The sequence below is a fragment of the Ochotona curzoniae genome, unplaced genomic scaffold (genome assembly GCF_017591425.1).
Source record: "Ochotona curzoniae isolate NIBS_2020 unplaced genomic scaffold, NIBS_Ocur_1.0 scaffold_2683, whole genome shotgun sequence".
Taxonomy (NCBI): Eukaryota; Metazoa; Chordata; class Mammalia; order Lagomorpha; family Ochotonidae; genus Ochotona; species Ochotona curzoniae.
In genome coordinates, this window is record NW_024467100.1 from 8,753,984 (window position 1) to 8,766,091 (window position 12,108).

General features: G+C 40.4%; 1 protein-coding gene across 1 annotated transcript; it reads right to left on the reverse strand.

Moving 5' to 3' along the window:
* Window positions 1-7,287: 7,287 nt before the first annotated feature.
* Window positions 7,288-10,109, reverse strand: LOC121171567 (T-cell surface glycoprotein CD1a-like). The gene is made up of 5 exons (XM_041003294.1): window positions 10,049-10,109; window positions 9,448-9,714; window positions 8,559-8,837; window positions 7,738-8,016; window positions 7,288-7,382 (listed from the first exon to the last, which is right to left on the reverse strand). The coding sequence occupies exons 1-5, from the start codon at window positions 10,107-10,109 to the stop codon at window positions 7,288-7,290; spliced, it is 981 nt and encodes a 326-aa protein (XP_040859228.1).
* Between the last annotated feature and the right edge of the window lie 1,999 nt (window positions 10,110-12,108).

Genomic DNA, 12,108 nt, shown 5'->3' on the forward strand with positions numbered 1-12,108 from the left:
AGGGGACCGGCCTGGATGGGGGTTATTGCGGGTCGCTCCAACTAGGCTGCAGCTCCCACTGGTCTATGTGAGGGCCAAGTATGTGCTGGACAGAACCAGGCTGGACTGCAACACTCATTGGTTCCAGTGGAAGTCGGGAGTAAAAACAGAACCAACCCAGCAATTACAACCACCAGCTGATGGGGGCGATGGACGGTGTCAGGCCCTGTACTTTGTAGCGCATACAAGGATCTGGTTTGAGAACACCTCAGACAAGGTTTCTTTGGAGATCTTCCTAATCAAAATGCTGGACTCAGAACCCTAACCAAGAAAAGAGAGAAGACAGAACAGGTCAACCAACCATCTCAGCTATGATGGACTATGTCAATCAGTGGATTTTTCAAAGACCTCATAGTGCTGGGAGTGGCAAGATTGGCAGCAATTCATAACTGTTGCAATATCAAAACCGCTTGAGCAAGATCCTCAGAGCACACCCTGCATGCTGGACCTGGGGAGGGTGGGAAAACGGGTGAGTCTTCTCCCTTGATATCCCTCTTTAAACATGGTATCAGACACATTGAAAATCACAGAATACCTTACTGATAATCAAGAACTACCTTATAATATTTAATATTTCTTACTGATTAAGGGTAAACATCATATTCCTGCATGCATCCCTAGACTAAATGCGAGGAGTGGCAAGCAATCCCAAAATGACTCAGGGACACAAAGACCACTCACTCACCTTTTAAAAGATTTATGCATTTATTATTTGAAAGGTGACAGTATAAAAAGAGGAGAGACAGAGAGATCTTTCATCCATTGGTTCACTCCACAAATTGGTTTCAGCCATATAGTCAATCAGAAAAGAATCACTAAATATGTGGTTGGTACAAATATCTTACTAGGCTTGTGGACATATAGAGACTGACATTGTAATCTCCCTTACCAGTGATTTTTAAATTCTATAAGACATTTACTTAAACCAAGAAGTAACATGTATTGTAATAACTATTACTTTAATGTAAATAATCTCAAATTTATTTTTTAGAACAATGTCAAGTAGGCATTTTGAATGCACAACCCTTAGGCATCCATAACTTAAAATACGAAAAGGTAGTATAGATTTCAATCTTAAGGAAAATGTATATGCAGTGCACAACATGTAGGATTAGGGATGCTAAAGCATGCAAATTCTTGAGAGGAAACATGCATGGAGAATTCATAAATATCCATGATTAGTGAAATGTTATGATCTGATCAAAGTTACTGTCAAAATGTGCAACAATAGTTAATTTTTACATTTATTCAAGTAAGTCAAGAAGTGGCCAGTAATGTGTCAGTGACTGACTAGCTTATGTATATAAAAATACACATAATGTATGTTGACACAATTTTATGTTGAGATCCAAGCAGCTCTGTTATAATAATTTTTATCTCATATCAAAAAATAAATGAGTTGGAGCAGTCATGCAAAATCACACTTGTAATATCATTTCTTTTAATTTTTGTTCTATTACGTATATTCTTGTGCGAAATAGTATGCTTCAACACACATTATGTCCTAAGATTTTTTCAACACTAATGAGATTGTTTGTCACTCTCTAAGTAAGCACTCTTCCTTGGCCTGGCCCAGTAGCCTAGTGGCTAAAGTCTTTGCCTTGCATGCACCAGGCTCCCACATGGGCAACAGTTCTAATCACACAGCCTGGCTTTCCCATCCAGCTCCCTATTTGTGGCCTGGGAAAGCAGTCCAAGATGGCCCAAAGCCTTGGGACCCTGACCCTGAATGGGAGACTCCAAGCTCCTGGCTTCAGATTGGCGCAGCTCAAGCCATTGTGCCTGCTTGGGGAGTGAATCATCAGATGGAAGATCTTCCTCTCTGTGTATCTGACTTTGCAATAAAAATAAATAATAAATCTTTCAAAAAACACTCTTGCTATTATGATCATAGTTACTTGCCAATTTGTATGAACTGCACACACCTTTATGAACAACACACGAATTAAGCCCTACTCAAGTCATTCACAGGCCCAGATCTCATCATTGCCCAGATATTGATGGCAGTGGCAAGCTCTTATATGGAGGGCTTAGATAACTATGAAAGATAGAATGTAATGTGTTTGGGTTGTTTTTTTTTCTCTAATTTTCACATGAAACCAGAATTCTCTGTTCTCTTTCGATTGGAACATGCCACAGGACTGAGTTTTGGGCAATTGCTATGATGCCAGAGGCAAACAATTCCTCAGGCTCAGGCAAATAAAATTATTCTGACCATCTTCCTCTGAAGTATCGGTGTGCAGGGCAACTGTTCCGAGAGAAGGAAACAGGAAGGGGTTTGTCCGTGATCTGGGAGGATTGGCGTGCTTGTAAGAAGAGACACCAAAAATGAGAAAATGAGTTTGCTTTTGACTTTCCTTCTCATTCTCTCTCTCTTTATCCTTCCTTCCCTCTCTCCCTCCCCAGCTGTCTTTGAATCCAATTCCATATGTATTTCTCTTTCTCTTTCTTTCACTCTGTGCATACATAAGGCAAGGCCATGCAAACATAAAGCAAAAGGCAGTTGTCTATAAGAGGAAAAGAGCGATCGCCAGAAACCAAACCTGCCAGAATTTGAATCTCATTTTTCTTTCAGAAGTTGAACCTTAAGCCTGTAGTTTCCAGGATTTTAAGACAGGAAGTTTTAGCTTTTCAAACCACCCAGAGCCATGTGTGTTGTGGTAATGTCACTGAGTTGTAAATGCTAAGTCTCATCTACAGAACTTCTGCTGTGACAGGACAGGGAAAGGACGGAAACTCCTGTGAGAATAACATGGCCCAGGGGGCAGAGGTAGATGGAAAGTACTGAAAAAGACTTGCCCAGTTACTCTCCTGGATTTACCAAGGAGATAATTTACCCCACTTTCATAGACAGCAGTGAGAGATAAAGAAAAAACAAATCATTTAGGAAAAAATTTCTCAGAGAAACTAGAAGGGAAAATCGCGTCCTCAACCCCTGCATGGCAAGACACATCACCCATAGACCTAGAGGCACGCGTTTGCTCCCTGAGGTCTCCGGGTCCTATCTCTCTCTATGATCCTAAACATCTGACTTTTCCTCTCTAACCTCCCAGACACTTAGGTCTGCTTTCATCATCTGTGACCTGTACCACTGCATTGCTCGTGCACTCTGCTTCACAACCCATGTGATCATTGTGCTCCTGTACATGTCTCCGCTTCAGAACCTGGTCATACGAATTCTGTGCATAAAACACTTCCATTACTGCCTTGACAAATAATCCAGATCTTTAACAATGCCAGCTGGATATGGAAATGCGCGTGAGGCTCAGTCCTCAGAGAAGGAGAGAAGGAGAAAGAGGTGCACACTTTGGCTCATGAATACTTTTAAAGAATCTGAAGTTGTTATGCACTGCAATAGAGAGAAACAGAATATTAGTTCCCTTGACATGGTGTACCCTAAAAGAATAGTGAGGTGAGTGGGACACTAAGATGGGAGACCAGGCTGAGCGGGGACCCTCAGTTATATCAACGCAACCTCACAGTGCTCCCCTGTAACCCGCCTTCCCAAGCTCCCTCTTTTCCTTTTGCTATTGAAATCATGGGCATTCTCAGTTAAAACTTCTCCAGACTTCCTGTCTGACTCTTTCCTAATCCCACCCCAGGGGTGACTTTATACGAAAGAGACAAAGGGGGTCTCCCTAGAATTTGGATGTCAGCTCCTTGCCCAATACTTAGTCATCCTCTTTACCACCAGCAAAAACTTCCTCCTCTGATCACTTCCCTAACAGACAAACTTCACAGCTTCCCTTAATCATGTGTCTCTTTCTGACCCTTTCATTTCCCCATCAGCTCTGCCTTACAGAGACAGCTCCTGTCTTCAGCTGATATTCTCTCACATCTAAAGAAGGAGATATCCTGAGTAAACTCCTGGATGATCTGCTTACTAGAACCACGAATCCTTTCTGTAAAATTACAGAATTAGAAGAATATGCAATTTTTTAATGTTTTTGACTACTTAATTTTCAATTAGTTTTTAGCAAATTCAAAGTGATGCGTAGATTCACTTCTATAAATATACTTATATTTCATTAGTCCCTTTTATCCACCCTCCTTCTTTCTCCCTTTCTCTCTCTCTTTTTAATTCTCAAGATAACATTTTAATTTATCTTACATGGAAAAGGCTTAATACTTCACAAAATAGAGTCCAACATGATGACTTAATGGTTAAATCCTCACCTTGCAAGCTCTGGAATCCCATATGGGAACCGGTTTGTTTCCCAGTTGCTCCATTTCCCAGTCAAATCTCTGCTTATGACCTTGGAAGGCAGCAGAGAATGACCCAAAAGCTTTGGGACCCTGTAAATAGCTCCTGGCTCCTAGCTTCATACGATGGCTCCAGCTGTTGTACCCATTTGGGGAATAATCCAGCAGATGGTAGATTTTTTTCTGTCTCTCCTTCTCCTTGTAAATCTGATCTGCCTTTCCAATAAAAATAAATAATCTTTAAGAGAAATATTTCACAGAATAATAAATTAACAAGCAAAAAAAAAACAAAAAGACCTCAGATTTATGGGAATATGGACAATAGGTATAAACTACAATTAAATGGAAAAATGACTATGGTGTGAGAACTTTGGCAAAATGCAATTGGCTAAAGATAGGTGAATTATTTCTAGGCTCTGTATTCTGTTCCATTGATGTATGCATTGGCTTTTCAAAAACATTTTCTTTTCTTTGAAAACAGATTAACAAAGAAGAAAAGATGGAGAGAGAAGATCTTTCATCCGCTAATTCACCCCCCAAATGTCCGGAATGGCCAAATTTGAGCTGCTCCAAAGCCAGGAGTCAAAAGTTTTGCCAAGTCTTCTGTGCAGGGTCCCAAGGACTTGAGCCATCCTCCACTGCCTTTCAGGCCATAAACAAGGATCTGGATCAGAAGTGAAGCAGCTGGGACACAAACCAGCATCCATATGGAATACTGTCACCACAGGGTAGAGGACTAGCCTGTTGAACCATGGCACCAGCCCTTGCATTGACTTTTATGTCAACACCATGCTGTTTTAACTATTATAGCTTTATGGAATGCCTTGCTCTCTGCTTCTATTCAAATCTTTTTACCTAATCTTTTCCTTCTCTGTTTCCTTGCTTCATATTTCACTTCCCTAGGGTTTTCATCTTGTTCTCTGTTCATCCTTTGTCTGAGTTCCCTAGTCTTTTTCCTATGTCATATCCAATTCCTCTTAAACCTCCTATTTTAACCTCCTCTTCATTATACACATTGCTCACCAGGTTGGCCAAATTCTTCAGCTTAAGATTTTGCATTGTAGCTTCACCATGAGGCTTCAGTGTGTGAATATGTGAAGCACAACAACATGTCTTCATTGCAAGAGAAAACAAAGAAAGGAATAAAAAATAATTACAAGTCACAAAATTATACTGATAGATTTGTGCCTGTTTAAGTTGAACTAATAAGACAGAGAATCTGCATAAAAACTGACCAAATATGAAATTGTAAAGAGGGAAGATGACACTTGATCTTTCCGGGATATTTTTGAAAATTAGTTCCCAAAGGCCTTGATGATAGAATACACACATGTCCTGAAATAATGATATAACCTAGTGAATGTGCAAACAGAAAGACAAATCTACTGATATAGGTAAGTAAGTGGTTTTGGCAAAACAAGCTAAGATTTGACAGCTTGTCCCTTCTGTGCACTGCCTTTGAGCCTTACTCCTCCCTCAACTTGTCCATGGAACAGAAACCACAAATTCCACACTGTTGCAGGCTTGGAACTCATACCAGTTGGAAACAGCTGCAGGACATTTTCCAGCAGTGTTCTTTAAGTCATTTTGATACAATTGTCATTGTAATACTCCTATTACAATGACTCCATAGTATCTACCTGATACTATGACGATTCTGATATTTCAGAAAAAAGAGCACAGAAATGGGCAGCATTCAAACCCCATGTCACACTCCACCCTTTTTGAATATTCAATGAAGCCTTTCCAAGACACCACACCGTGTGTGTCCCGATAATGTAAAACTATGGTCCAAATCTGGCTGGTACCACCCGTTCATCTCTCTCTAGTTTGCCCACTCTTCTTTTGAGTGTGTACTTTTTTAACTTTATAGAAATTCTGTTTCCCTGAACTCCTTTAAGCATCTACCTTCAATTCTTGAATGCATGGAGAGAAGACCTCTCCACAACACTTATTCTAGGAAGAAGAAATAAAAAGTTTAAAGCCCAAACAAAGCGCAGAAACTTTAGGCCCAAATGTCTTAATGAGCAACTTATCTAGCAACTGTGTGTATGTCTATCAAATTTTAATATTCCAGTCAATTTTGTATTGATTTCATTAAAATGAACATTAAAATTCAATAAGGCTTAGGTTGGGGACCCAATTCTACATTTCCAAAGGGCTCCAATGTGATAATTTTGCTGCATGCCTCTGAACCACATCTTGTCTTGCTATTCCTATTTAGAACACTTGGAACAGTACTTCTGCTCAAGAAAATGTCAAGGTCAATCACAAAGAGAATATAAATGACTGCAGGTTCGACACGAATTTAGCATACTTCATTGAGAAAATATGAAATGTAAACATACACTTCATCTGGGAGACGAGAATATATATGTGTATATGTATATGTATGCTGAATATTACTGCCAAGTAGCTGAAAATTAGTACGGAAAAGTGATGTAAATACTTGCAAAACACAGATAGAAAGTAAGCAGCACAGCCAGCAAAGTACTTTGAGGATGTAATAGGAATTCAGATGAGGGAGAGACTGCTTCCCATTAGTGAATCAGGGAAGGAGCTCTCCAGTAACACCTGAAATAAGCCTGATGCCCCTGTAACATGAAGGGGAAGGCTGCTAAGAACCCATTCTAGCAAAAGCTAAAACTTAACACTTAAAATTCCAGAGCAGAGAGTACAATAACATAAACAGCTTCATCACATTTATCCGATACTGACAACTGATCACCAAACATAAATAAATAACAACAAGTACTTCATAAAGGGAGTTGAAGTTGCCACGATCTTGTTGCTTGCAGGTATATCCCAAGCTGCTGGGTTGGTAGGTTCTCATTTTCGAATAGACGAGTTCCTGGAGAGTTCTTCTGTCTCCTGGAATAAAATGTGGAGAGCAGAGATGGGAGTGGAAGCCATTCGCCATAGAATAGAGGTGACAATTTAGGAGAACAAGGGAAGGAGAACAAGAAAATAATGAGGAGGAAATCTTCTTACAGAAGCAGCTTGGTGAGGGAACTGCAGAATAGAAAGAGAAATGGATATAAAAGCTCACCATCGCTTCTTAGACCAAAATGCCAGACCTGTCAGCAGAGCCAGGAGCGGTATCACTGCCAGGATGATAAAGCCAACGGAGCTGTGATGTTCTGTGTAGTGGGAAAGACATCAGAAATACTGTTGAAAATCCGTTCCCTGACATTCCCCACACACTCCCTGCTTTACTGCAATCCACTCAGTTTTGCTCCGTTGGTGGCCTACACATAATTCTCCTTTCTTCCTACTTCTTACTCATTCCTTATCAAAGATAGAAGTTTGGTCTCACCCCCAAAATCCTCACTTATATATTCACCCTTCATTTTCTTTTCTATTCCTTGGGTTGCCTACTTTTTATCTATATTAGGTCTGGACACACAAAAATTTGAATATTTTCAGCTGCCCCTCTTGCTGTGTTTGAGGATCACTACCTCCCATTTCCAAAAACCCGGGCCCAGTTTTTCTCACCCCAGCGGAGGATCATATCCTGGTCTCCTAGACTGCTGTGCTTTACTTGACAAGACAGGCCATCTGTCTCTCCAGCTGTCACCTCCAGAGTTACACGGAGATACCATGTCCCATCAGCATTGGGCAGGACATCACTTTGCTCAGTGCCAGGCTGTTCCCAGTTATCACGCATCCATGTCACCCACACAGGCTTTGGGTAGAAACCAGAGACACGGCACACCAGCAGCAGTCGGCCTGGACCAGGGCTGGGGCCATTGGACAGCCAGGCCTCAGGCTTTTCTACAAAAAATAGGAAAGATATTCAAGAACTCTAACGTGATGAGTTTAATATGAGATTCAGATTCTGCATTAGCAGAGATAGACACAATTTTCACACTGCTGAATTAACGTCTCTTACATTAAATTTGAAGGTGATTGTGTAAAAATTTGATGTTTAGGACCTGGTGGCATGGCCTAGCAGCTAGAGTCCTCGCCTTGAATGCCCCGGGATCCCACATGGGCACCGGTTCTAATCCCGGCAGCTCCACTTCCCATCCAGCTCCCTGCTTGTGGCCTGGGAAAGAGTCAAGGACGGCCCAAAGCCTTGGGCCCCTGCACCCATGTGGGAGACCCAGAAGAGGTTCCTGGATCCTGGCTTTGGATTGGCATAGCATCGGCTGTTGCACTCACTTGGAGAGTGAATCATCGGACAGAAGATCTTCCTCTCTGTCTCTCCTCTCTGTATATCTGACTTTCCAATAAATAAATAAATCTTTTTTTAAAAAAAAAGTTTGATGTTTAGAAAGGAAAATATAAGCAAGGGGTAGGGGTGCACAACCTACCTTGTCGTTGTAGATATTCCTTGCCTGCATCAAGAAGTCTCAAGGTGAAATGTGGGCAGGCGTCACTGAGGAGCCAGTGAATTCTTTCCTTGAGGCCTTCATATGAATTGAGTAATTGACAGGTCTGCTGGGCCCTACTACCACCCTGTGGAGATGGCAGCCACGAATTGTTCTCCAAGCTCAAAAAATCAATTCCTTGATAAGCTTCACGTACAAAGCCTACTGAGGCCTCTCCAGAATGCAGCTCACATCCTGACGCCACCTGCAACACAAAAGGGTCTGAGACACAAAAGGTGTGAATTAGAGGAACAAAAAACTGAAATAAAATAAGGCAGAGACAAAAGACAATGTAAATAAAAGAGAGCCTTGAAGGGATGGGACAAAGTTGGGTTTGATCAGAGGTGCAGAAAAAGGCAAATTGTGGAAGCAGGAGGCAGAAAAAGAGCAGAATCTCTTGAGCAGCTGGGAGTTATCCAAACATGTGGATAGTGTGAATAAGAGAGGTTTTAGTGTGAGCAAGCTGAAATTATAGCAATACAGAGTGAATGGAATACAGTAAACAGAGACTGATTCGGGGCATTGCACTAAGGAGCCATCGAGAGTAAGAAAGCTCTGAGTATCTGCTTGAAGAACAGAGAAAAGAAAGGCCACAGAACACCTCTAATGGAAAATAATGAAGGAATACTTGGCAATCGATGAGAGCAATCATTAGTAGCAGAAGCATTGACAGTTTTGCAGAACCAAATCTTGAAAAAGCTCTTGTCCAAAAATGTGTGATCTCAATTTTAGTCTAGGGAAAACCGAGCAATATCTAAAAAAGAAAAAGTCAGTTGCCTAAGGAATAATAAAACGAGTAGAACATGTCCACCCCTGAGGAAATTTAACTCACATTCCAACTGCAATTTATGGGCAAACGTCTGAGTTTCCTCAGTAAATCTAATGAAGTGTGCATGAAGAGATGTTTGCATGTCCACCAACTCCTTGTGACTGAGGCTGTCTCTGGACCAAGACTGCAAGAAAACAAGCGTGTTCAATTCGCTATCCCAGCGATCAATCTGCAATTCACCCAACCAACTTGAGAACCAGTTCTCTGCCCAGGAATGGTTATAAAATGATGATATCTGCATTATTTGGAAATAGACACGCTCCTTGAGCACTGTGGAAAAAGAACAGATAAAATATGGAGAGAAAAAATCGTTAGGAACAAGAGAGAATGAAGAAATAAAAGTTCCTTATGGGGAAACTCAGAATCTGGAGACAAGGAGAACCTTATTACCCCTAGCACACATTTGCCAAATGCCTCACCTCAAGTTCCCCTCATTTAGCCAGGCATTCGGAAGAACTCAGCGACCTAGAGTCAGTGATACCCAGATTAAAGCCAGCCTGGGTCTGGTTATTGTCCAAGTATGTGCTGAGGAATCCTCCAACCCGCATGCATAAACACACCCCAAACCTCTTGCACCCAAATGAATTCTTGCCAAAATTCTTACCAACTGTGTTGTTCCAACCTAGGGACAAAGCAACCAGCCACGCAAGTAGCAGAAGCAACATTTCATTTGCAGGTGTTGCTTCTGTTTCTCAAAAGAGTTGTTCTTTGATTTCTGTTCTAAATAAACTTACCCTGTTATATCTCTATTCTGACTTCCTTCTCTAACCAACAGGCGAATCTCCCCTGTGACGAGGAACAGCTGCTCCTTCCCAAAACCCTTAGCCACCTACTTGGTTTCTCATTTCCTCTGATCTGACTCTAGTTTATGACTCCCAGATTCTCTGCCTGTCATCAATTTCCATGCCATTTAATGTTCCCTACTTCACCTGTTAAACAGCAAGCCTTCCGTGGCATTGAAAAGTCGCATAACCACTAGGGATTTTTTTCATTTGCTCATTCATATGCTGTGAAATTAAACAGTTTCCCAAAACACTACCTAACGTTCTCATATCTCAACTCATTTTTGTCACTCTGCCTTTATTTTGCCCTGTTAGATTGTCCACTAGGGTATTCTTTTCCATTGTCCCAAATCCCATGTCATCCAATGACAATCAAGTCTGTGACTCATTACTGGTCCTCCGCTTTCATTTTTACAGTTCTCTATCATTGCCATGTATTTCATTATATACAAATACTAAGTCTTAATTATTCTTTTTTAAAAAGATTTAGTTTATTTTTATTGCAATGTCAGATACACAGAGAGAAATATCTTGTCCCGATCCAAAGTCAGGAGCCAGGAAGTTTGAACTTCCTCCAGGTCTCCCACACGGGTGCAGGGTCCCAAAGCTTTGGGCAGTCCTCCACTGTTTTCCCAGGCCAGAAGCTGAGAGCTGGATGGGAAGTGGGACCACTGGGATTAGAACCTGTGCCCATATGGGATCTTGGCACATTCAAGGTGAGGACTTTAACCACTAGGCCACCACGCCAGACTCATCTTAATTATTCTTAAAAAGAGCAAGGATGATCAGGAAAACCACAGGAACAATAAAACATATAAAAACAAACTTCCTTTCTTTGAATTGTCTTGTCACATTTTCATTCATCAGCCAGAGAGCAGTTCTTGGGAACTGAGCGTTCAGTCACATTTATGAACGCGCAATGTTCGGTTACAGGATAAGAAGTTTAACCTACTTAAGCAAAAGAGAGAGAGAGGAAAAAGAAAGAAGAGAGAGAGAAAAAAGACACATCCAGCGTTCTAAACACCAGGAAGGCTATTAGTATAACACTTGAAGTCTCTGTATAGAAACTATCCTGCTTGGAGGAAGAGTTTCTAAAGTGACTCTGAACAGTTTGCACACTCAGACCTTGACTTCAGCTGTTGCCTTGGGATGTTAGTTCCAAACTGCTGACAAGTGGTAAAGGTTTTCGAAATGTTGTAGATTGTGTGAGAGAATTCAGTGCATGTGCATAAAATTAAGTTTTTTAATTATCTAGGAGGCCTTCAATATAAATTTTTTACAGCCATTATAAAATTTAATTGTAAACTTACGTAATTAAATAGGACGCATACAGTAATTTTTTAAATGCATATGTTATTAGGCACAAAGTTTACACCAAGGATTCTGCTCTTACTTTGCTACTATCTATAATAAGAAAATAACTTGAGATTGTAAAAAATAAAACTACTAGAGGGTTTTGAAACCATTTATCAGGGATTCCTTTATTATTGGTACTCTCAGGATTTTCAATAACTGTATTGTCATGAACTTGAATCTTCTGGCAATATTATATTTCTCTGTCATGATATTTGTAACTACCTAAAAATTAAAGTATTTTTATGGTTTCTTAGTATTGTCCCATCAGTATACCTTGTTATTCGTTTTTCTTATTTCTTGTCTTATAAGAATAATTATCTAAAACTAATTTAGGAAATAAACTTTCCAAAAGTTAAAATTAGCAGGCAGAAATCTGAAAATATACTCACAATTTTAAAAATTTGAACAACCAAAATTTCTCTTAAGCTTTAAACAATCAGAATCATACTGAAAGAATTTTAAGACCATTGGAACAACAGCAAAATACAAACCCTGGTGATTTAGGACTACATTAGCTTAAGTCTCA

Coding starts and splice junctions, on each gene's coding strand:
- LOC121171567 (XM_041003294.1), bottom strand. CDS start 10,109: ATGTTGCTTCTGCTACTTGCGTGGCTGGTTGCTTTGTCCCTAGGTTGG. Junction 8,017..8,558: donor GGAATATCTACAACGACAAG/GTAGGTTGTGCA, acceptor TATTTTTTGTAG/AAAAGCCTGAGGCCTGGCTG. Junction 7,383..7,737: donor GGATATGATCCTCCGCTGGG/GTGAGAAAAACT, acceptor CCCACTACACAG/AACATCACAGCTCCGTTGGC.